Source organism: Miniopterus schreibersii (assembly GCF_964146895.1).
Source record: "Miniopterus schreibersii genome assembly, chromosome: 2".
Classification (NCBI taxonomy): Eukaryota; Metazoa; Chordata; class Mammalia; order Chiroptera; family Miniopteridae; genus Miniopterus; species Miniopterus schreibersii.
This window is the reverse complement of record NC_138102.1, coordinates 168,247,969-168,275,697: the sequence shown is the minus strand read 5'-3', so window position 1 is coordinate 168,275,697 and position 27,729 is coordinate 168,247,969. Positions and strand designations below refer to the sequence as shown.

The window sequence follows — 27,729 nt, the reverse complement described above, 5'->3', positions numbered from 1 at the left end:
TTCAACATTCCTCTATGGCAGCAATTTTCAACCATTTTCATCTCGTGACACACATAAACTAATTAGCAAAAGTCTGCGGCACGCCAAGAAATAAATTTTTTGACAATGTGCCAAAAAAGAAAAAGAAAAAAAGGTATAGCCTTGGTTAGAGCATCACCTGGATTCACCAAGGTTGCAGGTGCAGGTTCAATCCCAGGTCAGGGCACAAACAAGAACCAATCGGTGAAAGCATAAATAAGCAGAACAAATTAATGTCTCTTTCTCTCTCCCTCCCTCTCTAAAATCAATAAAATAAAAAATTTAAAAATATAGGTATAATTTTGATTCATTCACACCAGATGGCTATTGTTGTGTTGGCTGTTGTCATTTTTTTATTTGACAATCTAAGGGAAGAGATCAAATATTAGTGATAGTCAAATATTGCACGTCTAAAAAATTATTGTGGCCTGGCCAGCGTGGCTCAGTGGTCGAGCATCGACCTGGGATCCAGAAGATCAAGGTTTGATTCCCTGTCAGGGCACATGCCCGGGTTCCGGCCTCGATCCTCAGTCGGGGGCGTGCAGGAGGCAGCCGATCAATGACTCTCTCCCATCATTGATGTTGCTCTCTCTCTCTCTCTCCTTCTCCCTTCCTCTCTCTGAAGTCAATAAAGATATATATATTTTTTAATTATTGTGGCACACCAGTGTGCCATGGTGCACTGGTTGAATATTGCTGCTCTATAGGCATGATGCCCATCAAAAGAGGGAGGGTTCTGGTGCAACTTGCAGGTAAGAGAGAAGACTGCCATAGCCCCTGCCCTTCAGGAATGCATTTAGAGGTGCCCCATAAACCCTGAAGAAGAGAGGGATCAAGGGAAGTAGCTCTGAGAGAGAGGGAGGCTCCTCCCACCAACCCACTCTCTTCCTCTCCCCCGCAGTGAGGGAACTGTCAAAAGCAAAGGGAGTGTGGGAAAGATGAGTCAGATATGTTTCCATTGTGTCACAGAATCAAACTCTACATCAGTGACTTCAGGTAAGGCACTAGTAAGCCCAAGCAATAGTCCACAGGATGTAATAGCAACACACCTGCACCCCAAGCATCTCCTTCCAACTCTGTGGAGAAAATAACTGCCTCCTTCAAAAGTCAACATGTTACATGAACAGTGAACAACTTTAAAATAAAACTAAGAAAACAATTCCATTTACAATAGCATCAAAAAGAATGAAATGCTTATGATTAAATTTAATAAAGTACAAGACTTATACACTGAAAACTACAAAACAATGTTGAAAGACATTAAAGAAGACCTAAATAAATGGAAAGATACCCTATGTTCATGGATTGGAAGACTTACTATTGTTAAGATAACATAGTCCCCAAATTCATCTACAGATTCAATGGAATCCCTATCAAAATTCCAACTGCCTTGTTTTGCAGAAAAAGACAAGCTAATCCTAAAATTGATATAAAAATGCCAGGGACACAACATAGACAAAATTATCTTGAAGAAGAAAGTTGGAGGACTCACACTTCCTGATTTCAAAACTTACTACAAAGCTACAGTAATCAAAATAGTATAGTACTGCCCTGGCCAGTGTGGTTCAGTTGGCTGAATGTAGTGCATCGAAGGGTTACAGGTTTGATTCTAGGTCAGGGCACATACCCAGGTTTCAGGTTTGATCCCTGGTGGGGATGCTGGGGGGTGGGAGGAACGCGTGCAGGAGGCAACCAATCGATGATTCTCCCTGTCCCTCTCCCTCTCTCTCTAGAAATCAATAAAACTTATATTTAAAAAATAGTGTGGTAGTGGAAGAATATTTGAGCCCTACCTCAAATCATATACAAAATTTAACTTAAAATAGATCAAAGAAATAAAATAAATGGAAGAGCTAAAACTATAAAATTGTTAGAAAAAAAAAGATGTAAATCTGTGTAACCTTGGTTTAGTCAACAAATTCCTAAATATGACACCAAATCACAATCAGCAAAAAAGAAAAAAGAAAAATTAGATTTTATCAAAATGAAAAACTTTTGTGTATCAAAGGCCACTATCAAGAAAATGAAAAAACAACCCATAGAATGGGGAAATGTTTGCAAATCATGTATCTGATAAGGATCTAGTATCCAGAATATATAAAGAACTCTTACAATTCAACAAAAAAGGCAAATAATCCAACTTAAATATGGGTAAAGGATTTGAACAGACATTTCTCAAAGAAGATATAAAAATGGCCGAAACATATGTGAAAAGATAGATACTCAGGCCCTGGCTGGCTGGTTCAGTTGGTTGGAACATCGTTCCTATACACCAGGGTTTCAGGTTCAATCCCCAATCAGGGCACATACAAGAATTCACCAATGAATGCATAAATAAGTGGAACAATAAGAGGGAGCTCTCTCCCTCTCTCTTTCTCTCTCTCAAAAATCAATTTTTAAAAAAAATTTTTTTTAATGCTCAACATCATTAGTCTTTGGGAAATGCAAATCAAAACCACAATGAAATACCACTTCATACCAACTTGTCTGGCTATAATTTTTTTATGGAAATTAACAGGTGTCGGTAAGCACATAGAAAAACTGGAACCTTCATGTATCACTGGTGGTAAAATGATTCAGTTGTGGAAAACAGTCTGGCAGTTCCTCAAGAAGTTAAACATAGAGTTATCATTTGACCCAGCAATTCCTCTGGTTGGTATATACTGAAGAGAATTCAAAACATATGTTCACACAAAACTTGTACATGAATGTTAATAGCAGCATTATTCATAATGGCCAAAAAGTAGAAACAACCCAAACGTCCATCAGTTGGTAAATGGATAACCAAATGTGATATATCCATACAATGGAATATTATTCCGCCATAAAAAGGACTGAAATACTGATAATACATGCTACAGCATTAACAAACCTTCAAGATACTGTGCTAAATTGAAAGGAGCCAGACATAAATGGCCACATAGTATATGACTTCATTTATATGAAATGTCAAGAATAGGCCAATCCATAAAGACAGAAAATAGATTATTGGGGTTGGGGAAATAGAGAGGGGAAGTGACTGGCTGCTAACTTTTAGGTATGAGGTTTACTTTAGGGGAGATCATAGTGTTCTGGAATTAGATGGTGGTTGATATTTGTACAACTTTGTGAAAATATTAAAAACCACTGAATTGTACATTATAAAATGACTAAAATGTTGAATTTTATCGCAATTTAAAAAGTCAACATGCACCAAGGAGCCCTTCAGTCTGGGCTGGAGGCCAGTGTTGTCTTGAGTCATTCAGGGCTGAAGCAGAGGAGTCTAAGGGTCACTCAAGTCCCAAATGCCATCTTACAAATGAGGTAAAGGATACCACCTCCGCGCAGGTCTGAAGTCTCCTAAGGTCTGTAAAAGGGCCACAGGAATATCTCCCCTGCCACAAGGCTTTCCTCAGACCCTAGAGCAGATTGCAAACAGCTGTAGGAACCCACAGGCTTGGCCGAGGCCCTGCAGGCTAGGTCACAAGACAGAGGGTTTTTGAAGAGAAGAGCCAAGGGTGGACTTTAGAACACTGGTGGTGACACAAAGATAAAAAGGCATTTGTCGCAAAGGAGGAAATACAAACAGCTAGTGATCACGGAAAGATGCGCAGCCTCACTAGTCATCAGGGGAATGTACGCTGAAACGATGAGGCAGCGTTTTTCCTCAATTAGCTTGACAAAAATGGTTAGCCAGCATGAGCAGCGGGCAGGGTGTGAGGAAACGTGCTCTTGTTCCACTGCTGGTAGGTGTGTGAAGTGGTAGAGCCGCTTTGCAGGGCAACTTGCCAGCACCTAATAAACTGAAAATGTGCATGCCCTAGAACTCAGCAATTCCAACACCCAGTATTTATTCTAAAGTGACACTCCCACATACACAGGGAAATGTAAGATATTTATGTGACACAATTGGTAATAGTGAAATAGTGGCGAAAACCTAATTATTCGTGAATTCATAAATAGGAGAATGGCTAAAAAGCCCAGGCTCACCCATTCTATTTAACAAAATGAGTAGTTCTATCTGTATAACATAATATAATCTCCAAAGATATATTATTGGATTTAAAAAGCAAAAAGCAAATTCTAGAAGGATATATACTATATATTATTTAGGGGGGGGGGGAACACCCAAAACACAACTGTGCTGGGACCCTTGGAGACTTCTGCTTGCCAGATTGAGATGCTAGGCCAACAGAAAAAGATGGATTTTAAAAAGCAGTGTAAGAAAACATGGAGCCCTGGCCAGGTAGCCAGGTCAGAGCATCGTTCAGATAGGCCAAGGCTGTGGGTTCAATCTCCGGTCAGGGCACATACAAGAATCAATCAATGAATGCATAAATAAGTGGGACAACAAATCAATGTCTCTCTCTCTCTCTTTCCTCTCTAAAATCAATTAAAAAATAAAAATTTAAAACAGAACATGGAATTGCCAGGCTTGGGCTGTTTCATTTCCAAAAGATAATTTTTTAACAAGCAGAGAGAACCAATGCATGATTTGTTCCTTACGCTTTATTTCTTGCTTTGTGTTAGAATTGCTGCAGGCTTCTGTGATATTTCCTTTGGAGAACATAAGCAACCTACCATGTTCCAAATAAGAAAGGGAAAGTTAAAATTAAATGTCCTTGCTGTCAACCATCTTAGGTATAAAAGAGGTGGGTAAAGCCCCTTTCCAGGGAAATGTAGTGACCACGTGCTGTACATGAGGCTTTTTGCCCACTTCTCTGGAGACAGAGGGTCTTCCCAACATTGAGAAATTCAAACAGGAACCACAGCAGGACAGGGGCTTAGATGAGAGAAATATTATTTATTCCTTAAAACTATTTGAAGTAGAAAATAAAAGGGACTTTACTGGAAAAATCCATCTGATTTTTTGTGGATCGATGTCTGTTTTCAGGGGCTCTAAACTGTCATTCCCTGCTGTATAAAAAGAACCTATTTATTAATGTACAGCCTAACAAAGGGAAGGGATTTTCCCCCATTTTTGGCCATGAACAGTCCTAAAGTAATAAAACACATACATATAATTTATTTGTTTGTTAGAAAAAGTTCTGGAAGAATATTCATTAATCTGAAACAGTGATTACCTCTGAGGAGGCAGGGAGAGGACCAAGGCTGAGGGAAGAAGATTGATCAAAGGGAGTCTTGTCTAAGTTGTTCAATATTTTTTCCATTTTCACTTCTAATTTTTTAAATAAAAAAGGAAGAGATAAAGTTGGGGAAAATATTTAAAGATAATATTTTTACTTATTTTCAACATAAAAGATCATTTTTCTCTCATTAAAATATTAATATATATAACCACTTTTTATAAAGTATAGCTCTATTTAGTAATATATTCCATAAGAGCAATGCGATTTAATATATATTTTTTTAATTCTTGTTTCAATACTTCATATGTAGTAACTAGTAGATCTGGTTCTAAGTTCAAATATTTGATTTTAATGACTGAGATGAAAAAGTTACTCTAGGTCAAACTGTTTCAGGTGTGCTTTCTAATTTTTAATTGTGAGTCCATCTTCAACAGGCTTTTCTGTTGGGGGACTCGGTGGCCTTGGTTGAGGGCATGTCCCTTAAAAGTGGTTTTGCACTTGATTTTATGAGACATTTTATTTATCTACTTATTTGTGTATTTACATTATTTCTATATTTTTAATATTTTATTGTGAACTATATCAAGTATACAAAGCAGTATATCGAAATAACATTATGAAAACCCATGCTAAGACAATTGGCAGAACCTTAGAAGCTTCCTAATCATACCTTTCCTTCCCCACCAGGGGGAACCAGCCCTGGGTTGAGTCCATCACCCCCTTACTTTACTTTCCAGTTCTAACATCTGTGTGTGTATCCCTGAGCGACAAATTGTTCAGTTTTACCTGTTTCTGTACTTGATTATATATGGAATCTTATGTGCTTTTCTTTAGCTTGCTTCTTTCACTCAACATCATTCAATATTATGGTTTTATTTGTTTGTTTTTATTGTGGTAAAGTATACATAACATAAAATATACCATTTTAACCCTTTTTAAGGATACAATTCAGTGGCATTAATTCACACCATTGTGCCATATTATGTTTTTGAGACTCATCTATATTGTGTATATATGTTTTTGAGACTCATATACTGTGTATGTGACTGCATGTAGGTCATTCATTTTCATTCCTCTAAAGTATTCCATTGGATGAATACTCCATTGGGTGAATATACTATGATTTATCAGTCAGTCTAACATTTATGGACCTGTGGGTCCTCGTCTTTCTTTCTTTTTCTTCTGCTGTTACAAATAGTGCTTGAACATTCTTGCATGTGTTTCCTGGGGCACATGTGCAAGAATTCTTAGTGCATATAACTACTGGTGGAATTGATGGATTTTACTGGTTTAATTTTCTATAAAGGGATGATATGAATATATTACTTGTACAATTAAACTTCAATTTAGGAAAAGAAAAGCAAAGAAGGAAACTGAGTTTCACAGAGTGAAAGGGCAGGGATAGTCTCTGTGAGATAGGCAACAAAAAGAAAGATAGAGGAAGAGCAGCCAAGACAAGTCTTCACGCTGAGCTCAGGAGGTATTACCCAGTATAAACTCAGTCCAACACCTGTACTGAGCACCCAATATGTGTCTGGCTCTGTAAGTTCTATATCAGCAGTGGACTGGGATCCAAGAGACCTGACTTCTCTCTCAACTCTGCCACAAAGAGCAAGTCACTTCACCTCCTTGCCAGTGGTTCTGACATTTGTAAAATGAGGGGAGAGACCCACAGGATCAGAAACCTTCTTTCCAGCTCTGCTAGTTTGGGATCCTAAGCTGGTTAGAATTAGTAAAACAGGGCCCACCGTGAGTGGTGCTATCTGGAAGGCAGAAGGAGAGGGCCTGGGATCCAGACAGGAAAGAACACTGCCTCTCCAGGATCCAAATAAGAACTAAAGACAATTATTGGGCCCAGCCAGGAGAACTGATATGGCTGTCAATGTTTCAACAGCCAGCTCTTTGAGGCGGGGACCTCTTGATTTGTAGCATTTGCTAATTTACATGGTTGCAAATTCTCCCACCACAGCCAATTCCAAACTACCAACGTGTAACCAGCTCACAAAATTCTGGACAATTTAAAAATCAAGCTTTAGCTAGACAGCTCTAGCCAGCTCCAGCATGCCCCTGGGAAGTGAACTGGCCTTAAGAGATTGGGCTTAAATGACACCCCCAAGAGGCCAGAAGGGGAAATGAAGGCAAGTTAATTACAGGAGTCACAGTGCTTTATACTCTGTGTAAGTTTGGGGAAATCATAGAGTTGCCACCCCTGCAGGGAAGATCACTAGACTGGGTGTGTGTACAGTCTTTACTCATTTGGGTGGGCAAGAGGAATCACTCAGGAAAAGATCAAGTAGGAAATGCTAAGGGTCCAGGAGCCCACTATGAGGGGAAACATCCCCACCCCTTGCAAAATCACTTTTCTGCATTATGAAGAATGCTTTAACTATGACTAATACATGGAGCAGACATACTGTACAGCTTGCTTGGTTTAGCAAGTTGTTCTGTCTCTTTCATGCTCTTTTGGTTTATTTTCCAGGTGTATTGGCTGTTCGTTCCTTCAACCCCATTTCTTGGAACTTGCAGCCTCAAACACCAAGAAAGGGAGGGCAGAAATGAACATTTATTGAGTACCCAAATGAGGCAAGGCATTTCATTTATACTGTTACCCATGATTCTCCCAATATGTTGCATAGTATTGTGACACTATCCCCAAGTAGACACAGACTCAATTCAGAGGCTCTGAGACTCGCCCAAGAAGGTCCAGGTAATAACTGGCAGACAGGCTAGTGGACCACCAATCTGGGTGATTCTGAAAACCATGCTCTCTCCACCTACCCCAGCATCCTCCTGTCTCAGTGGGTTTGGGACCTGGGACCCTCATTGTTTCTCCCCTTGCCCTGGTATCTTTGAGAATTTCCCTTTACTGGTTTTGTACTTTACTGGTATACGGCTAACAGAAAATCGCAGCAGTTAGCACTCAAATCATCCACGGGTCGATTTACATATCTGACTTCAGAAATTAGCTTTACCTTAAACTAGAATTAATTCTTTAAATCATATACCACATAAAATCAAGAGACTTGACAAGCTCTAAATAAGAAAGGGTGCTCAGGAAGAAGGTCACAGAGCACCCTGTGAAATGGGACTTCTAACCTCTGCAACAAAGGTCTTGAAATGCTACATAACATTCTTTTAGGTGAAGAGTTAAGTTCTCAATGAAGAAAGGGAAATCCTAGGTGCCAGAGAAGCATGCAGAACTGGAAATTGCTGGGGTGAGTGCATGAGCAGCCACTGAGGGGCTCTGGTCACCTAGGGGCTGAGGTTTTAACCCCACATGGGCCCAGAGGGGAAGACTTAGGCCCCATCAGACAGGAACTGAAGACACCCTCCCACATAAGCTGGAAACCTGTAAGGGAAATCTAAAAAGTAATAAATAAATAAAATAAATGTTTAATGCACTGGCCAGGTGGCTCAGTTAGTTAGAGCATTGTCCTAATATGCCAAGGTTGGGGGTTTGACCCCGTCAAGGCACATATGAGAATATATAAATGGGTGGAACAAAAAGTTGATGTTTCTCTCTCTCTCTCTCCCTCCCTCCCATTCTCTCTAAAAAAATCAATGGAAAAAATATCCTCAGGTGAGGATTAACAAACAAACAAAAAAAGAGTATTTGCCCTGGCCGGCATGGCTCAGTTGGTCTCATGAGCATCATTCCATGTATGCAGAGGTCAATTCCCCGTAGGGCACATGCCTGGGTTGTGGGCTCAATCCCCAGTAGGGGGCATGCAGGAGGCAGCCAATCAATGTTTCTCTCTCATTGGGGTTTCTCTCTCTCCCTCTCCCTTCCTCTCTCTCTAAAATCAATAAAAACATATATATATATATATATATATATATATATATATATATATATATATATATTTTTTAAACGTATTTAAAAATAAATAAACAAACAATAATGGGAAAAAGATAAGCTGACAGTAATGAAAACACAATATAGTAAAACTTATGAGATGTAGCTAACATAGTTCTTAGAGAGAAGTTTATGGCCTTAAATGCATATATTAGAAAAATTTTAATTAATGAACCAAGCATCCAATTCAAGAAGTTAGAGAGGAGAAACAAGATTGTAGCGCAGGTAACAGCTGTACCCGCCGCCTCCCGCAACCACAGCAAAATTACAACTAAAATACAGAACCACCATCACTCAGAACCTCCTGAAATCTGGCTGCACAGAAGCCCCACAACCAGGGAACTGAAGGAGCATCGAGACCGGGAGGAGGGGCGGAGACGAGGGTGGATCGGGGCTGAATTGGAGACGCACGGAGGACCCACACCCAGTGCCGCGGGGTAAACCTGGGAGGGAATCCCTGTGGTAGGGGTTTCCTGGAGAAGTGAGGGGTCCCAGCCCCACAGCAGGCCCCCAGCCCAGGGCTCCAGGGCCGGGAAGAGAGGTTCCCACAACTCTGGGCTGTGAAACCAGCGGGGACTGTCCCTGAGGGTCGCGGAGGCTGCCGGAGCCCCAGCAGCTCCTCCTAAGGGCCGCGCACGGACTCACTCGGACGCTCCCTCTGAGCCCAGCGCCGGGCAGCAGCCTGAAAGGACCTGGGACACTCGGGGAGGAACTAACCTGCCTGAGATCCGGGCGAGAGGTGGGGGGGCCGCTTCCTCCCAGGCAGAAGGGTTGGCACCAGCCATTGCTCCTTTGGCGAGTCCACCCGCACACAGCCGGCAGGCTGGTGCCATATTTGAATCGCCAGCACCTGACTCACGCCTTTGGCCCCGCCCCGTGATTCCCGGAGGCCCCGCCCCTCCCCACCTGCAGCTCATCCAGGCCATTTCCAGGGGCTTTTCTATGCAAGTGGCCTCTCGAGCCTCATGCTTAGGACTTCCCTAAAATCTCTCAAACAAGCAGCAGCGGGCCCCATACGGCTTGATAAGTGGCCCCAGGCCTGGCCCTAGCGGCAGCCTATATTGGTGCATAGCTTGGCCTCTCCTGGGCACCTCCAAGCCCAGCACAAGTAGCAGCCAACTACGGTTTGCTGTGTAGCTCATGCTGGGTGGCCCTGGGCAAGGCACTGGCAGAAGCTGGCTTTGCACACCCCCCCCCGGAAACCCCAGAGACAGTGCACCTGGTGGTCAGACTCGACCACACTGGATTACAACCCTACCACATCCACAAGTGACACTCAAGGGACGCACTTGGTGAACACCAAAGCTCCACTGAAGTAAATCCTGTTCCATAGGGGTGTCTCCAGCACAGCAGCTCTCTGGCTGTAGTTGCAGCTGGTCCTCACAGCTGATTGGCCTGGGGGTCAGTTCCTCCCAGGGACACCAATAGCAACCAAGGCTCAACTACAACAGGACAGTGCACACAGCCCACACAGGGGAGCACCTAGAAGGCCAAGCTCAGGTGACTGGGGAGGCTGAGCCACTGGACCCTACAAGACACCTACTACACAAAGCCACTCTACAAATTCCAAAAGACATATCAGCACTACCTCATACATAGAAACACCTGGAAGCAGCCAAAATGTGGAGGCAAAGAAACATGTCACAAAGGAAAGAACAGAAGAAATCTCTAGAAGAGGAACTAAATGAAATAGATCCAAGCAAGCTAACAGATACAGAGTTCGGAATTTTGGTTATAAGGATCTTTAAGCAGACTATTAGGGAAATAACTGAGAAAATTGATAACATAATAAAGTACCAATTTGAAATGAAGGCTACAGGAACTGAAATGAAGAATAACTTACATGGAATCAACAGGAGAGTAAAGGACGCTGAGAATCAAATCAGCAATTTGGAACATGAGGAAACAAAAAACACCCAACCAGAAGAATAAAAAGAAAAAAGAATCCAGAAATATAAGGAGCCTCTGGGACAACCTCAAGAGGCCCCAACATTCATATTATTGGGGTGCCATAAGGGGAAGAAAGAGACCAAGAAACTGAAAACCTATTTGAAAAAATAATTACATAAAAATTCCCCTACCTGGGGAATGAAATAGACTTACAAGTCCAGGAAGCACAGAGGGTCCCAAACAAGAGGAACCCAAAGAGGCCCACAGCAAGACACATCATAATGAAATTGCCAAAGGTTAAAGACAAAGAGAGAACCTTAAAAGCTACAAGAGAAAAGCAGTTAGTTACCTATAAGGGAGCACCCACATGACTGTCAGCTGATTTCTCAACAGAAACTTTGCAGGTCAGAAGAGAGTGGCAAGAAATATTCAAAATGATGAAAAACATGGAACTACAACCAAGATTACTCTACCCAGCAAACCTATCATTTAGAATTGAAGGTCAAATAAAGAGCTTCACAGATAAGAAAAAGCTAAAGGAGTTCATCACTACCAGACCAGCACTACAGGAGAAGTTAAAGGGTCTTCTTTAAGAAGATGCTAATGAACAAAAGAATCTGACAAACTAAATAGATCCAGAGACATTGATGCATGCAACAAATGATCATATTTCAGAGGAAAGAGGGAAGGGGGGTGAAGTGTGGGAAGAGATTAACCAAAGAAGTTATATGCATAACCCATGGACACAGTTAATAACGGGGTGAAGGCCTGGGGAGGGCAAAGTGGAGGGGGTCAATTGGGGGGGGGAATGGGACACCTGTAATACTCTCAACAATAAAGATAAATTTTTTAAAAAAACGTAGATACAGAAAAAAAAAAGTTAGAAAAAAAAATGGCAGAATAAACCCAAGAAAAGTAAAAGGAAGAAAATTATTTAAAAATTAGAACAAAGTATAAAATAAAACAGAAAAGAAGGAAATAATAGGAAAACACAACAAACTCAAAAGTTGGCTCTTTGAAGCAATTAATAAATTAGACATATCTCTGGCAAAGTTGTATCAAGAAAAAAATAAGAAAATTATAAATAAGTAATATTGGGAGTGAAAAGGGGGAAATTACTACAGATCTAGTGGTGATTTTAAACATTTATGCCCACAAATTCAATAGACAGCTTCCTGGTAAAATATAACCTACCAAAACTGACTCTAGCAGAAACTGTATTAAATCAGTAGTGAAAAACCTCCACTCAAAATACACACATACATACACACACACACTCCAAGCCTTGAAGGAACAGATCGTCCCTATTTTATATAATCCGTATATAAGAAAAATTATCATTGATCAAAGACTAGAAGTGGTCAAAGGAAGAATAGGGTGATATCTAGAAACCAAAGGAAGAAACCATTCTCCAGAAAGTGGGAGCTGTCAGATCGCACACATCTCTCAGTAAATTTTGCTTCCTGGTTGAAGCACTGCCTCCCCAAGTCCCCCTATTAGTGGAGAGGCACCTATATTGCACCCTGACTCTGCCCTTCATTTTGCTGAATAATGACTGTTACTAATAACTTTACATTTGTCTTTGAGGTTATTTGATCAATGTCTGACTCTCTCACTAGTGTGTCAACTCCATGAGGGCAGAAACCACGTGTTTATTTTTTTCATCTTTGTGTCCTATTACTTAATTGTTACCTGGAACAGAATGGATGTGCAACAAATACTTGTCAAGTGAATGAGAAGTGGCATTTAGAAGGTCAATGTGGCCTTGGGCTCCCTGAAATTTCAATTTTATAATTGTGGATACAATTGTCAAGGAACAAGACTGAGGCTGGACCATCTAATATACAGTGAGTGCTTTATGTGCTAGGAAACACTAGGAACTAGGACTGCAATACTGAAAAGTGATCAGAGATGGGAAGAAATGCCCACAGCTGGTGAGTCCCCCTGAAACCCAGACTGGGGAGTCCCAGGAATGCAAATTACAGAATGGGGATGTGAGTAACCAAACCCAGGTTAATCTGCCCACCCCAGTGTCCTGCCCCAAGCTGTTCTCTAAAGGCTTTCTGGGAAGGAGGATCTAAAGCAGTAGGGAGCTGGAGGTGGGTGGGGGTCATCAAAGAAAGTAGGAATGGAGAAATAAGAAATTGAGTGGGAGACAAAGAAGGCTAGAAAAACTAAGGGGTTTGGTTGATAAGGATCACAAACAGTGATTTATGACATCTACATAATATAATGGAATTTCCTTCTAAGGAAAAATCTTGGAGAGAGTTTAGTTCCATGGAGTACTTTGACTCTGGTTACAAATCTATAAAGAACCAAGACTAAGTTTGGGATTAGGGGCTAAAGAGAGATGAGATATAATGCCTGACATATTTCTGAAAGTCAGTCTGTGAAAGAAAAAGGAGGTAGAAAGGGAGAGAAGTGTCAGCAAGATGGTCAGTGCCTTTACTGCTTTGTAGGGCAGCTAGACCACTGATTAATCTCAGGGGTGTGGAGGACCATTAAGAACAAGAATATGCAAGCAGAGAATCAAATCAGAGATTGGGAAGATAAGGAAGCAGAAAACACCCAATCAGAACAGCAAACAAACAAAAAACTAAAAGAATACAAGAAATAAAAGAATTTTTTTTTAATGAGAATAGTGTAAGGAGCCTCTGGTACAACTTAAAGCATACTAATATTTGCATCATGGAGGTACCAGGAGGGGAAGAGAGAGAGCAAGAAATTAAAAACGCGTTTGAAACAAGAGTGGCAGAAAACTTCACTAATTTGGTGAAGAAAATAGACATACAAGTATAGGAAGCGCAGACAGTCCCCAACAAGATGAACCCAAAGAGGCCCACACCAAGACACATCATAATTAAAGTGCCAAAGGTTAAAGACAAAGAGAGAAACTTAAAAGCTACAAGAGAAAAGCTAGTTACCTACAAGGGACCACCCATACAACTGTTAGCTGATTTCTCAACAGAAACTTTGCAACCAGAAAGGATTGGCAAGAAACATTCAAAGTGATGAAAAGGACCTACAACCAAGGTTATTCTACCCAGCAAAGCTATCATTTAGAATCAAAGGACAGATAGAGCTTCCCAGGCAAGAAAAAGCTAAAGGAGTTCATCACCACCAAACAAGTATTATATGAAATGTTAAAGGATCTTCTTTAAGAAGAAAAAAAAGATAAAAAATATGAACAACAAAATGGCAATAAATACATATCTATCAACAATTGAATCTAAAAACAAAATAAATGAACAAGCAGTACAGAAACAGACTCATAGACATAGAGGACATTTTGATGGCTGCCAGATGGAAAGGGAGTTGGGGGGATAGGTGAAAAAGGTGAAGGGATTAAGAAGTGCAGATTGGTTGTAACAGAACAGTCATGGGAAGGTAAAGTACAGCACAGGGGATACAGACAATATTCTAATAACTATATATGGTATTAGATGGGTACAAGATTTATTGGGATGATTGCTTAGTAAGTTATGTAATGTCTAATCACTGGGGTGTCCACCTGAAACTAATATAATAACGTACGTCAACTGTAATTGAAAAATAATTTTAAAAATCTAAAAAAAAGAACAAGAATATGCAAAATGCAATTTTAAGTTGTATCCTTATAATATATAAAGCTTCAGTAAAAATTTTGCCATACCTAACAGCCTTCTTTTTACAGCTGCCTTGTAGGAAAATTCAAGAAAGCACTGTGTCCCATATTTGGGGCCTGTGGCAGGGCAAAGGTAAGGAAACAGCCAGAATGAGGGTTTGGTCAGAACATCTCAATAGTAATAAAAGTCACCCTGGCTAGCGCAGCTCAATGGTTAGAGTGTCAGCCTATGCACCGAGGGTCATGGGTTCGATTTCCAGTCAAGGGCATGCACCTGGGTTGCAGGTTCTATCCCCAGACCTGGTCAGGGTGCATGTGGGAGGCCTCCCAAACACCATTTGATGTTTCTCTCTCCCTTGCCCCTCTCTCCCCCTCACCCCGTCTTCCATTATCTCTAAAAAAATCAATGGAAAAATATCCTCCGGTGAGGATCAACATCAACAAAAAGGAATGAAAATCATCAAAAGAGAGGCTTCTGTGGGCTTTTCTCTGGAGATGCAAGAAAAGGAGGGAGCTGTTGAAAAAAACCACGTATCTGTGCCAGAGAAGTATGGGAAGCTGAAGCCCAAAAAGAAAGAGGCGATGGAAGATTCTGAGGGAGAGTTCGGCAGGTTGCACTTGCAGGCCTGTAGACAAGAGGAAGGGACTGTTCAGGAAGCCAGCCTAAGACAGGCCAACGCTCACCAAAAATTGATGCAAACAGCACAGAAGGCGGGAGAATATTAAGGTCCAGAAATCTAGCTTTCCTTCTCCAGAGCAGGGGTACTCCAGGAGAGCCAGGCAGACCCTGCTCCTGCCCTCTCCCCCATGAAAAAGTGATGAGCAGAAGACGGGACTTGGGCTTTGGCACAGAGAACACAGGCCTCACGTGGGTGAGCAGCTCAGGGTATAGTCAAGGTTGTTAGTCCTGTGCCCTCCAATTTCCCCCTTCAGCAAATTTCTCCTTAAAGGTCCCCAACAGCTCATCATTCCTCCTGGGTCACATCCCCATGGGATCCCATCTCCCCATGGCCTCCCTGATATTTAACAGTGGAGATACTGACCATGACCTGGGAGTGGGGCAGGACTGTTAGTGACAGCAAAATCCTCAGATCCCAAGTTAATATTCTGAGGTGGGAATTCAGGCACCTTGCCCGACAGCAAAAAGGATGGTTTTGCATAAGTAACTATTCAAATCACACCCATGTATGGCTTCCCAGTCGACAGGACCCACCTGAAGGCAAGAGATGGAAAAAATGAAGAGAAAGGAAACTAAGAGTAAGACAGAGAGCAGATATGACAAGTGAGATCACAGGGGTGTGACATTTTATGAGCCCTGTGGAAACAACTGCAAAGCCCCGTAATGAAAATGGCCTAGAGAAATGAGCCACCCCACACCTCAATCCTCAGAGAAAGAGGAAGGGGCAGTGTCTGGCCCATGTGTTCCCAGGACTCAAAGAGGGGAAAGTCCAGCTATCCCGATATTCCCCAAATCATAGAAATAGGGAAGAAATGACCCACAGGCATTGACCCTTAACCCCAGTACCCAAGACTAGTAGGGGAGAGGCTCTGGGGACTCCAGGACATAAGTGGCTGACACAGCCAGAGGTGGGAAAGGGGCAATGAGGGTGATCGTGGGATGAGGGAAGGACAGACGGCCGTGGGTGATACCTGTACCACAGCCTGGCAGGAAGACTAAACGAGATCAGGTGTGATCTCTGAGCACAGAGTGACAGAGGCTTAAGCCCCTCGCTTGCCATTCTAACGCTTCCATAGCAAACTCTTCGCCATAAAACCAAGGCTAGTTATAGTCTTTATTCACTCCACTTATTTAAATAGTTAACCATTTTGCTGCAGAAATGCTGCACTTGATTGATGGCTACCCTAGACCATGAGGGGGTCTTTTGGTGCTAGTTTCTTCCCAAAATCTAAAACATTCTGAATTCTAAAACTTACCTGACTCCATTTCAGAGACTCCGTTCTGGTTTCCCTTCCTTCTCTAAACTGCTTACCTCCTTGAGAAAAGCTTATCATGGGAGAGAGGACGTGCGAATTAGCTTGTACGCTGGGAACAGGTTCGTGATGTAGGCATCTTTGCACACAAGTGCGTGAACAGGAGAGATAGGTGACTGCACATTCAACACTTTATAAAAGAGGCAGACATCCATGGGTTAAATTCTTTGTGAGTACAAGAGACGGAAACAGAGGAGCTGCATGTAGGAGAGGACCACTTTAAAGAGCTGCAGGTCTTCTGACAGAGTTTGCCCTTTAACAACTCTCCCCAGCACCCAGAAAGGGTGGAGGGGTAAGAGGTTGCTGCTGTAAAAAAAAAAAAAACACACACACACACACACAAAAAACAGCCACAGTACAGCTTCAACTGCCACTTGAAGGGTAGCTTGCCACTTGAAACAGCACGACGCAGAAAGGACCTGCAGCTGCTGCTAGGAGGTACAAAGAGGAAGCAGTGCCCAGTGCGGAGGCCAGCTGTTAGCAACTGGAGCACAGAGAGCAACCTGGGCAGAAGCCATGGCCTGGCCACCTTCCTGTTGGCTGTGGGTTCTGGGGATTCTAACGGGACTCTCGGCTACCCCAGCCCCCAAGAGCTGCCCAGAGAAGCACTACTGGGCTCAGGGACAACTGTGCTGCCAGATGTGTGAGCCAGGTAAGAGAGGAGGCCTTGCCAGGGGCAGGCTGAGTATGGGAGAGGACTGGGTTTGGAGGGAAGGGAAGCAGAAAGTGAGTCTGAGTTCCAGCAAGGAGAGGAATCCTGCATCGCCCAAGGCACCACCTTGCAGAGAGCGGAGAAGCAGCCTCCCTTGAGCCTTGACCCTGGACCTCTGCTCACAGGAATGTTCCTCAGGAAGCACTGTGACTGGCACAGAAAGGCTGCTCAGTGTGAACCGTGTACACTAGGGATCTCCTTCTCACCAGACTACAACACCCGAAGCCACTGTGAGAACTGCCGGCACTGTAACTCTGGTGAGATGGGCAAGCAAGCATCTGGGGAGCAAGGTGGCAGAGCTGAGTGTGGGGGAGCAAACACAGGGTAGAGCCAGAGCTTCAGCTGCTTCAAGGCTATGGCAGGTGGAGCCAATGTTTGGGGACAGGGCATCCTGGGAGCGGGTATGTTGATGTGATGGGGAGAACTAGTTTAGGGAAGGGGTAAGCTAAATTTGAGGGACTGCTGAGAATTAGCCTATTATGCGTAATATCTGTGGCTGTTAGGAATCCTTTTATTTCTCCATTTTAGCTAGAATTTCAGAAATGAGGTGCCAGCACACAGACTAGCAGATTTTAAAGTGGACCCTCTGAACAATGTCCTGCAGCAGGACACTTGTGAAGACTACTTAACTGAACTACTCCACTACTTGCTTGTAAAATGTGTTTGGTCTCACTAGGCTTTTAACACTGTATTCTTTAAAAACTAAATAAATGAAAAGGGTTTTGCCATTGCAAACCAAAGAGCAACATCTTCAATACACAGAATTCCTCAGTCCATTTAAGACTAGGATTGTTGCCTGGCCGGGAGTGGCTCAGCGGTTGAGCGTCGACCTGGGATCCAAGAGATTGGGGTTCAATTCCCAGTCAGGGCACATGCCTGGGTTGCGGCCTCGGTCAATGACTCATCATTGATGTTTCTCTCTCTCCCCCTCCTTTCCTCTCTCTGAAATCAATATATATTTTTAAAAAAAAAAAAAAATTTTTTTTAAAGAGTAGGATTGTTGATGGTTTTCCTCTTCTTGACGGCAACACAAGGAGGGTTGGAATTTTTAAATTCAAAACCTGCCCCAGTCACTGCAGGTCCTACCAGAAAGCCTGTCTCCAGTACTGAGCCAGCCTATATTCCCTTTGCTATGTTCCAGATCAGCCCAATCCATGACCCTTCTCTGTGAGACACAGTCCATAGGTTCCAACTCAGGCAGCACCTGGTTGCAGGACTGGCGGGGTGGGGGTGGAGAGGGAGACCAGGAGGAGGCTGAATGAGCTTGGTCCCCTTTGACATCAGGATTCCCTCCCATCTGTAAGACACAGACGTACCAGATAGCCTGGAATTTTGAGCACAGGTTACACATGGTAGAAAAAAACCCTCAGATCTCTGGATACTCATCACTGAAAACAATGGCACTTCATCCATTTTTACCCAATCCCAGCCCCTCCTTTAGCCCTGCCCTTCCCTTTGGCAGACACCCTCAGGACCAGTCCCTACTGGTCACCTTCTGTTTATACCTTTCTATAAGTATATTATAATGCAATTGTCTCAGTGAGGAAGAGGAAATCATGTAAGCTGTTTCTACTTTTCAGAGTGTCTATTTCTGAACCATGAATTTTCTAAAAGGTCCAAGTTTTTTCCTTAATAACAATAATGCTCATGGCAAAGGTACTGGGTGATGGTAAGGGAGAGGCTAGCCTTTGTGGGGGTGGGGTGGGCCTGGAGGACGGGATTAAGCAGGTGGAGCTTGCAGGTTTCTGAGCATCTTGTGTTCCTCTGGCCTCCTCTGTCCCCAGGTCATCTCATTCGAAACTGCACCCTCACCACCAATGCTGTGTGTGCCTGCCCCAAGGGCTGGGAGTGCAGGGACGAGGAATGTACTGAGTGTGATCCTGCTCCAAACCCCTCACCGACCCCTCACCTATCACAGGCCCCAGGCCCACACCTACAACCCACCCACTTACCTTACACCAAAAGTAAGTTCCGCAAAACTCTTTGTCCAGTCAGTTTGGGTAAGGGTCACTCTCAAGTAGCACCCCTTCTGTGCCCACCCCAACAGGAGCTGCCTGGTTGGCCTGCCTCAGCTCTTTCATCTCATCCTATGCGTCTCAGGCCCTTAGGCCTTCAGCCTAGCCTTTCCCTGTGGGCTCCCTGCCGCTGCTCACTCTCTCTGTTTTCCCAGAGATGCTGGAGGCCAGGACAGCCAGGCACATGCAGACTCCGGCTGACTTCAGGCCGCCTGCCCCAGCTCTCTCAACTCAACGGCCACGTGAGTTTTCTCCACCTTCCCCACCCCAAGAGATATGAGAGTCCAAGAGAGAAGGCAGCCAGAAAGCTCCTAGGAGTGGGGATAAGAGGAAGAGCGGAGTCTAGGGATGAGGAGAGGACTTGGTCCTGTGGTGGGGGAGGGGAGGGCTGGAGGAGGGGAGGCGTGGATGGTGGGGGAGCTGTGCCAAAGGGAGTCAAGGGCTAGGCCCACCCCCAAACCCTTGTGTGGTCCCCGCCTATCACAGCCCAGAGGTCCCTGTGCAGCTCAGGTTGCATCCGCATCTTTGTGATCCTGTCGGGAATGTTTCTCCTTTTCACCACGGTCGGAGCCCTGTTCCTCCATCAACAAAGAAGATACGGAGGAAGTAAGAGACAAAATACAGATTTCCAGTCCTGTCCCTGACCCCACCGCACCTTCTCAGCCCAGCCATCCACGCCTGGGACGTCGGGGGAGCCTCCCCACCTCCATCTTCACCAACCCTGGCTTCTGCCTCGTCTTCCTCTCCTCTTGGCTGCGGCCCTCCTGACAGCCCTCCCCCAAGCTTACCTCCTTTGCTTATCCCTTCTCCTTTCACCCCCTTCCCTGACCACTGGCCAAGAGTCGTCTGTTTCTGCAGACAAAGGAGAAAACCCAGCGGTGCCTGCGGAGCCTTGTCCTTACAGCTGCCCCAGGGAGGAAGAAGGCGATGCCATCCCCATCCAGGAGGATTACCGAAAACCTGAGCCTGCTTCCTACCTCTGAGCTGGCACTCCCCAGACGGGGTCATCACTGCAGTAAAGGCCTAGCCTCCATCACAGCCCGCCGGCCACCCGATGAGACCCAGCACCCCCAATTTCAGGACCAGGCTCTCTGGACCCTCAGACTTGAGAAAGTACCTTGTGAGACTGGAAATGACAAGGAGACATGGGAGGTGGAGGGTGGGAAGGAGGATGTGCCCTGGCCCGGCCAGCTCCACCTCTGTGCGGGAGGAGGGGTTCCAGTTGTAAAACACACTTCAGACTATGAAAGCCCCACATGCTGTAGACACTCAGCAAAATAAAGCTACAGACTGCCACATAGTGCCTCTCTGAAATTCTAGTCTCACAAAGCAGGCCAGTCCCAGCCTCACCTACTATCAGGGATCTGAGGGAGGAGCTTTCTCCCACGCAGGCCACTCCCAGCATCTATCAGGGATCTGGGGGAAGAGCTTTCCCCTTTGCAGACTCGTGTTGGGGCCTGCCCAGTGGGGAAGCGGGGAGAGGAGTGGCACCAACAGAAAGTGAGAAAAGGTTCCCAGACTATCGGGGTTCCTGCTTCTAGCTTCCCTCTCTCCCTTCCTCCCCCTTCCCCCTTTTCCCTACATCTCCACTTTCTTGGGGATAGTGGGGAGCAAAAGGGTGCACGCAGTGAAGTCAGGTGTTGAAATCCCCAGGGGATTACTGGGGGGAGGTATTTGAAAGGACAACCGTGAACAGGACTCTGGCACCAGCAAGAAATGGCTTCACCTAGAGGCAAAGGGAGCCGCAGTGGGGCGTCCTCAAAGTGAAAGTGAAAATAAAAGAGAAGTAGGACAGAAGAGAAACGGACAGGTTGTCGGCCACAAAGGGGTGTTTGGAGAGACCCCCGTCTTCTCCACAGGGAGGCTGTGGAGAAGGGCAGCGGAGGGCCTGAGAGCAGCCCCCATGGGCGCAGAGTGGTGCCTGCTGCTCTGCTTGGTTCTGTCCGGAGCTGCGGACGCCGGTGAGTGGGGAGCAGGCTGGAGGGAGGTGTTGGGCTAGGGAAGCACCAGAGAGCCACCCTCCCGGATTACAGAAGCGGAAAGGAGCCTGTCAATTCTAAGCCCAACTGGAGAAAGGCTCAGTGGCTGACAAAGGAACCAGCTGTGTTGGGGAGAGAGGCTGGGAAGGGTGACGAAAAGGCCAAGTGAAAAAGGGGCCTTCACAGTGAGGGTGGCGGGAGCCACTGTCCTACGGGAGAGAGGACACCTTCGGGGAGGAAGGGGTCCCCCAGCTAGGAAATCACTTGGAAAGTGACCCCGGAGGTGGGAGAGGGGAAGGCCACTTTACGGCAGAGGGCAGAGCCGACCGGCGGGAAATTGAGAAGATGGCTGCCAACACCCCCGGGGGCACAGGTGTCTCGTCTTCCCCCCCAGTGGCAATTTTGCTTTTATTTGCTTTTGCTGAGAATTCCTTTGCTTGAACATAGTTTCTCATTCGATGGTTGGAAATAAAAGTAAAAGCATAAACCTGTCTGAGCAAGGCAAATCCAGGACTTTAAATAATTCACACAGAAGTATGTTCCTGGCAAGGCAGGTGCTTCCCAGAAAGCTGGTTTGGGAGAATGACAAGAGAAGACCCGGACAAAGAGATAGCTAGGACCCTGGAAGACAATTTTTACCCTTGATGGCTCCATAGTTGGGGCAGGTAGTGAGTACAGAAATAACTTTCTGGGCAGAAGGGTGCAGCTTCATCCCAATCTTTTCCCTGCAGCAGAAAGGCAGTGGCGGGCAGTGGATGTGGTCTTGGACTGCTTCTTGGTGGAGGAAGGCAAGCACCGTGGAGGTTTTGCCAGCAATAAGAACATGGTGAAGGCCTTGCTGGTGCTGAGGCAGGTGCCAGTGCTGGACGATGGCTCCCTGGAAGGCTTCGCCAATTTCCAAATGAGCTCAGTGGCCAAAGACAACCCACCTGTTACCTTTGAGGCTTCAGGTAAGAGCCTCCACCCTGTGTCCCAGTCCTTCTGGGCTCCCTCCACTGGGACAGCCCAGGTCCCAGTACACCCACCTACATCGGCTTCCCATGATCTCAATCCGCCCATCTCCCCCAGTGGATCTGGTACAGATTCCCCATGCAGAGGCCCTGCTCCATGCTGACTGCAGTGAGAAGGAGGTGACCTGTGAGATCTCCCGCTATTTTCTCCAGGCCAGACAAGAGGCCGCTGTTCAGACAGCAGCTTGGTTCATCACCAACATGCAGCTATCTGGAGGGGGACCCAGTGTCTCCTTAGTGATGAAGACTCTCGGGGACGCTGAGAACAAAGCTGTCTTGCACCCCACGCTGAACCTACCCCTGAGCCCCCAGGGGACTGTGCTGACTGCAGGTGAGAAAATGAAAAGTAGAAAGTTTTGGTTTTTTTACAGTCATCTCAGGGTATCCCCTCAACCTTGGTCCTTTCTTTCAAAAGACTCAAAACAGGGATAATTTTCTCCTCGCTGTGTTGCCTGAGGAAATAAGACATGTGACGCTCTCTTCATGTTTGCTGTATGTAGCAGTCTGACTGGGCCAAGCACCCGTTTCTCCCAGTGAACAGCCAGCCTGGTCTGGTGTTTGACTAGAGCAGAGAACAGGGATTTAGTATTTATTCATTATTCCTTATTAGTAAAACCTGGTTCTTGCCCTCTCCAACTGAGCACATCCCAGGGGGCACAGGAGATTGAGAGCATGATGATAGCTTGCCCCAGAGTTCACTGAATCTAGTATTTTACCTCCAAAAAGAGACAACCAAGTCCAAAAGATTAGGGAGCTGCCCAGCTGGGCGTGGCTCAGCGGTTGAGCGTTGACCTAGGATCCAGATCAGGGTTCGATTCCCGGTCAGGGCACATGCCCGGGTTGCGGGCTGCAGCTGATCAAGGACTCTCTCCTTATTGATGTTTCTCTCTCTCTCTCTTCCTCTCTCTGAAATCAATAAAGATATAGTAAAAAAAAAAAAAAAGACTAGGGAGCTGCCCAACTATCCTTAGAAAGCCCCAGAACACTCAGCTTTTCTGTGGTCCAACCTACATTTAACCTGCTGCATCAGAAAAGAGGGGTCCTCATGTCTGTCCAGTTAAACCATAGTCCTGGTATAGCTAGATATTCCCTTTTTATTTTGGGATCATTTAAACCTACAAAAGGTGAAAGAATAATATAATGAACACCTGTTTATCATGCACCTGGATCCACCAATTGTTAACATTTGGCCACATTCTACAGATAGATAGACATCCCCTGAACTAACTGAAAGGTGCAGAAATCCCAACACTTCACCCCCAAATGCTGCCATGTATAGCATGTGGTTTATAGCATTTGGTTTATTACCAAAGACAGGAATATTCTCTTTCATAATCACAGAACCATCACCTCAGCAAACCAAGGTGGGGAGTGGTCTACCGTGGGGCAGACAAGGGAGTACAATGTGTCAAGAATTTAAGCACATATTTGCCAGGGCAGTCATTTCCCATCCCCCTCCGACCTACCAACCGCTTGCTACACCACTGAGCATCATACTTAAGTATTGATACTTTTAAATTGATACAGTAATACTGTCAAGTGTAAAGTCCAAATTCAAACTTTTCCAATTACCCCAACAATGTTCTTTATAGTGTCCTGGTTTTTGTAAAGTCCAGGACTCAAACAAGGATCGTGCATTGCATTTAGTTGTCTTGTGCCTTTAGGCTCCTCTACTCCAAAATAGTCTTTCGTAGCCCTGACATTTTTGAAGAGCATATCCCACCATTTGGGTTTATCTGATTGTTTTCCTCATTAGATTTAAGTTCAGCATGTCTAACACAAATACTAATACTGTTTTTATTATTATTTTTAATCCTCACTGGAGGACATGTTCAGGGAGAGAGAGAAACATCGATCGGCTGCCTCCTGTACATGCCTTGACCAGGGATCAAATCTGCAACCCAGGTATGTGCCCTGACCAAGAATCAAACCAGCAACCTTTTGATGCACAGGACGACACTCAACCAACTGAGACACTCTGGCCAGGCGTACTATGTGCTTTTTAAACTCTTACTTAGTCTTCACCTTTAGCAGGTGGGCTTGGCAACACTAAATGACTTGTTCAAGGTCACAGAGCTATCACATGGACGAACCAGGGTTCCAAAATGTTTTCTGCTACTCCAGTGGTTCTTACCCGAAAGTCGACAGTCATCCATAATTTTGCATGTGTATTTTCCTGGTGAGAGGTCCATAGCTTTCAAAAGATTACCCAGGGACTCCAAAATAGTTAAGGTTACCACATGTGCCAGGCTGCCTTTCCGGGGCCCCATTTCTTTTTGGTTCCATCAGTTTGGGAAATGAGCTCAACTGGCTCATTGTCTAGGAAAGGAGGCAGGGGAAGATGTATGCCCACAACATGCCCATAGCTCAGAGATCAGCTGGCCTCCAGGGGAAGCTGTCCACTATCATCCCTTTCTCTCGCCACAGTGGAGTTCCAGGTGACAACAAGTACCCCATCCCTGACTTTCCTACTGGGGTCCTCTGCCTCCCTGCACTGTGGCTTCTCCATGGCACCAGGCTTGGACCTCACCAGAGTGGAGTGGCGGCTGCAGCATAAAGGCAGTGGCCAGCTGGTGTACAGCTGGACCACAGGGCAGGGGCAGGCCAAGCGACAGGGCGCTACCCTGGAGCCTGAGCAGCACCTCATGGCTGGGGACGCCTCCCTCAACCTACCCAGCCTCACCCTGAAGGACGAGGGGTCCTACGTTTGCCAGATCACCACCTCTCTGTACCAAGCTCAACAAATCATCCAGCTCCATGTCCAAGGTGAGGCCAGAACTGGCTTATCTGGGGGAGAGGGGAAGGGATATGCTTCTTGAGAGTGTTTTCCAGAATGGAATCCAAACACAAGGGCATTTCCTGAGAGGCAGACTGCGTCCCCAAACCTACATGCCATCTCCACCCTAGAAGCGCAGATGGCATCAGATTGTTTCCTGTCACACTGCAGGAAAAGTCCATCAAGAAACTTCCCAGGCCAGGATCTGGCTGACCTGCCCTGGTTAGCTGCCTCCAATCACACATCCTAAAGGAGCAGCAGCAAACCGAGGAGGGGCAGTGGCAGTGGTCCTGATCGAGAGAATTTCATCACTGATACCCTTTTAAACCACTGGCTTATAGTAATAATAAGCCAACCTTTAGCTGGTTTTACTATTGTTTTTCAATTACCTGTGGAAGATGTGCCCCTTTATGGCCTGCAGCCAGCGTGGACTCCCTATCTGCCCCTTGGCACTCCACTGACGATGAAACTTCAGCCTCCACAACCTATGTCACTCTCAGCAAGAAAAGAAGGCTTCAGGCTCCTCCCCTGTCCCATTGGTCCCTCTGGAATCTTATTCTTTCTTCCAGCTTCCCCCAAAGTACGACTGGGCTTGGCAAATGAAGCTCTGCCACCCACCCTCATCTGCAACATCGCTGGCTATTATCCTCTGGACGTGACTGTGACGTGGACCCGAGAGGAGCTGGGTGGAGTCCCAGTCCCAGTCCCAGATGCCTCCTTCTCCAGCCTCCGGCAAAGCTCAGAGGGCACCTATAGCATCTCCTCCTCCCTGACGGCAGAACCTGGCTCTGCAGGTGCCACTTACACTTGCCAGGTCACCCACATCTCCCTGGATGAGCCCATTGAGACCAGCGCCTGGGCTGCCCCACCAGGTACTGGGGTACCCTCCTCTCCCCACCTCTATTCTGGGCTCATGGCTCTCCTACCCCCAGCTCATCTTTGGTTTTGCTCTGCTTCCCACCATGCTATGTTCATAGTCCCAGCTTCTTTCCCAAGGTAGCAGCCTCCATACATCCGGAGACTTTGGGACACCCCAGGTGCCAGGGCACCAGGCGGCAGTGTGCTGGAGATGAAGGTTGAATAACTCCTGATCCTGCGCTTGAGGAGCTTAGTCCAATTGGAGGGACCGCCTAGGCAAGCAGGGAAGATGGCCTGGGAAGACAGGGGGAGGGCATGCAAACCAAGTTAGCTAGCTCAAGGGGAAAGGGAACAGCATGTTTGAAGGCCAAATATAAAGCAGCCTAGAGAGGACTTGGGGAACTGCACAGCTAGAACCAAGGGGGTGTGGGAAAAGAGGGAACTGGCCTAAAGCTTGAGATGTAATTACATTTCTGAGCATTTACATGAATCGAGCACTATGATAAGCACTTAGATGTATTATCATGACTCCCATTGATGAGTGAACTGGCACTTACAGATGTTAAGTAATTTGCCCAAGGTCACCTACCTGGTAAAGGGTAAAATGTGAAAAAGCGGCAGCCTGATTACGCTACAGCCTTAAACCCTCCATTGCTATTACTGGGCTGATACCAATGGGCCTTCAAGCTGGAATTTCATCCTGAAGCCACAGAATGTTATTAAAAGGTTTTAAACAGGACAGAATCAGTACCTAGAATGCAAATATCCTGGAGCACTGGGCGTTATTATTTGAGGCTGGGGTTTTGTTTTGGCTCACATCACTCTCAAGCTATTTATAAAATTGTAGTGTAACTGTCAACAACTATCTAATCTAGATTTCTCTTGCAAAGCAATAAAAAAAATGTTGTCCTGAGGTGGGAAAAGGTAAAGACTTGTGTGTGGAGTAACACACAAGCATCCAACAACCTTGAGCAAGTACAAATGCTACTGTGTGCGCAGTTCCTGGATGAGAGCAGAATTCTTGATATGAGCCCCCCATCCAGGGACTCACACGCACACTCAGACACACTCCCTTGTCCTCCTGCTGCACAGGCTCAGAGCTGGTTCCTGCCCACTGATTCATGATAACCCCCTTCTCACCTACAGAGCAGCGAACTATGGCCTTTGGAGTCCTTTTTGTCAGCAGCCTTTTTCTTCTTGCAGTGCTGTACCTGGGGCTTCAGAGATGGCGAGGTAAGAGCCCACTGCCCTCAGCTCTGCCCCGGCCCACCTCACTCACAGACCAGCCTCCGCTACCCACCTCCCCACACCACCTCCCACCCAGACCAGGGATGAAGCCCAAGCATTGAAAGTTCCAGCCAAGCCCCCACCATAGCCCCCAGCTTTGGGGGTTATCCCAGCTGAAACTAACCTCACTCCTTCCTGTTCTCTCCTAGCTACCTCACCCAAGGTCTACCAAGACTCCGAGGCCCTCTGGGTAGACACTCGCCTGCCTCAGAGTAAAAAGAAAGCATAGTCATGTTCTCCCAGAAGGACTCTAAGCCAAGGCCCAGAGCTCAAAAGGACCCCAATAAAAGGATGAAGAAAGCACAGATCACTGGGGCTCTGGCTCTGAATATGTGCAGGACTCTGCCTTCCTTCATTGTGTCCCTGGGCCAAACAGAAAATGTGAAGAGGTGAGAGGGCAGCAAGAAGGCAGAATGTCTGGGCAGAGGTTAAAAAAAGAGCCAGATTTGAGGTGTGGTGGTAGGAAAAGAAAATAAGAAAGGAGCAGGTTTCAACAATAAAGTTTAAAAGGAAGGAGGAAGGGAGGGGTGGAGGGAGGGGGGAGGGACAGCGGGACAAAGGGGTGGAGGTTGGGCCACCACACACAAATATTGAACTCTGTCCAAATAAAAGCCTTTTGTGTCCTTGGAGGCAAAGCTTTTCCACTTTCCTGTCTTTCCCTAT

The 27,729-nt window shown here is 45.6% G+C and overlaps 3 protein-coding genes across 15 annotated transcripts in view; 2 read left to right on the top strand and 1 right to left on the bottom strand.

Moving 5' to 3' along the window:
• LOC308552289 (vesicle-associated membrane protein 1) overlaps positions 1-27,729 on the bottom strand; it is a 106,983-nt gene that overhangs the window by 69,677 nt on the left and 9,577 nt on the right. The window contains exon 5 of one of the 11 annotated variants that reach the window (XM_081127494.1): positions 24,848-24,932. The exons of the other annotated variants lie outside the window; for them this stretch is intronic. Within the exon in view, the coding sequence (XP_080983620.1) occupies positions 24,883-24,932 (50 nt within the window). The 3' untranslated portion in view covers positions 24,848-24,882. Of the gene's footprint in view, positions 1-24,847; positions 24,933-27,729 lie in introns of those variants that run through there. 11 annotated transcript variants of the gene reach the window in all.
• CD27 (CD27 molecule) lies at positions 16,799-20,451 on the top strand. 2 transcript variants are annotated; one of them, XM_081127514.1, is made up of 6 exons: positions 16,799-17,081; positions 17,267-17,398; positions 18,926-19,105; positions 19,312-19,398; positions 19,643-19,762; positions 20,015-20,451. In XM_081127514.1, exons 1-6 carry the CDS (start codon positions 16,946-16,948, stop codon positions 20,137-20,139), a joined length of 780 nt encoding a protein of 259 aa, XP_080983640.1. In that variant the 5' UTR covers positions 16,799-16,945; the 3' UTR covers positions 20,140-20,451. The 2 variants fall into 2 exon arrangements, with proteins under 2 accessions (XP_080983640.1, XP_080983641.1); XM_081127515.1 differs by lacking the exon at positions 16,799-17,081 and having other exon boundaries at positions 17,378-17,398; positions 19,314-19,398; positions 20,015-20,400.
• TAPBPL (TAP binding protein like) lies at positions 20,581-27,706 on the top strand. Of its 2 annotated transcripts, none has more exons than XM_081127510.1 (7): positions 20,581-21,117; positions 21,867-22,085; positions 22,204-22,476; positions 24,573-24,911; positions 25,491-25,793; positions 26,926-27,012; positions 27,216-27,706. In XM_081127510.1, the coding sequence occupies exons 1-7, from the start codon at positions 21,060-21,062 to the stop codon at positions 27,293-27,295; spliced, it is 1,359 nt and encodes a 452-aa protein (XP_080983636.1). In that variant the 5' UTR covers positions 20,581-21,059; the 3' UTR covers positions 27,296-27,706. The 2 variants fall into 2 exon arrangements, with proteins under 2 accessions (XP_080983636.1, XP_080983637.1); XM_081127511.1 differs by having other exon boundaries at positions 20,600-21,117; positions 21,870-22,085; positions 27,216-27,705.

Coding starts and splice junctions, on each gene's coding strand:
- CD27 (XM_081127514.1), top strand. CDS start 16,946: ATGGCCTGGCCACCTTCCTGTTGGCTGTGGGTTCTGGGGATTCTAACG. Junction 19,106..19,311: donor CCACTTACCTTACACCAAAA/GTAAGTTCCGCA, acceptor CTGTTTTCCCAG/AGATGCTGGAGGCCAGGACA. Junction 19,763..20,014: donor ACAAAGAAGATACGGAGGAA/GTAAGAGACAAA, acceptor CTGTTTCTGCAG/ACAAAGGAGAAAACCCAGCG.
- TAPBPL (XM_081127510.1), top strand. CDS start 21,060: ATGGGCGCAGAGTGGTGCCTGCTGCTCTGCTTGGTTCTGTCCGGAGCT. Junction 22,086..22,203: donor TGTTACCTTTGAGGCTTCAG/GTAAGAGCCTCC, acceptor CATCTCCCCCAG/TGGATCTGGTACAGATTCCC. Junction 24,912..25,490: donor CATCCAGCTCCATGTCCAAG/GTGAGGCCAGAA, acceptor TCTTTCTTCCAG/CTTCCCCCAAAGTACGACTG.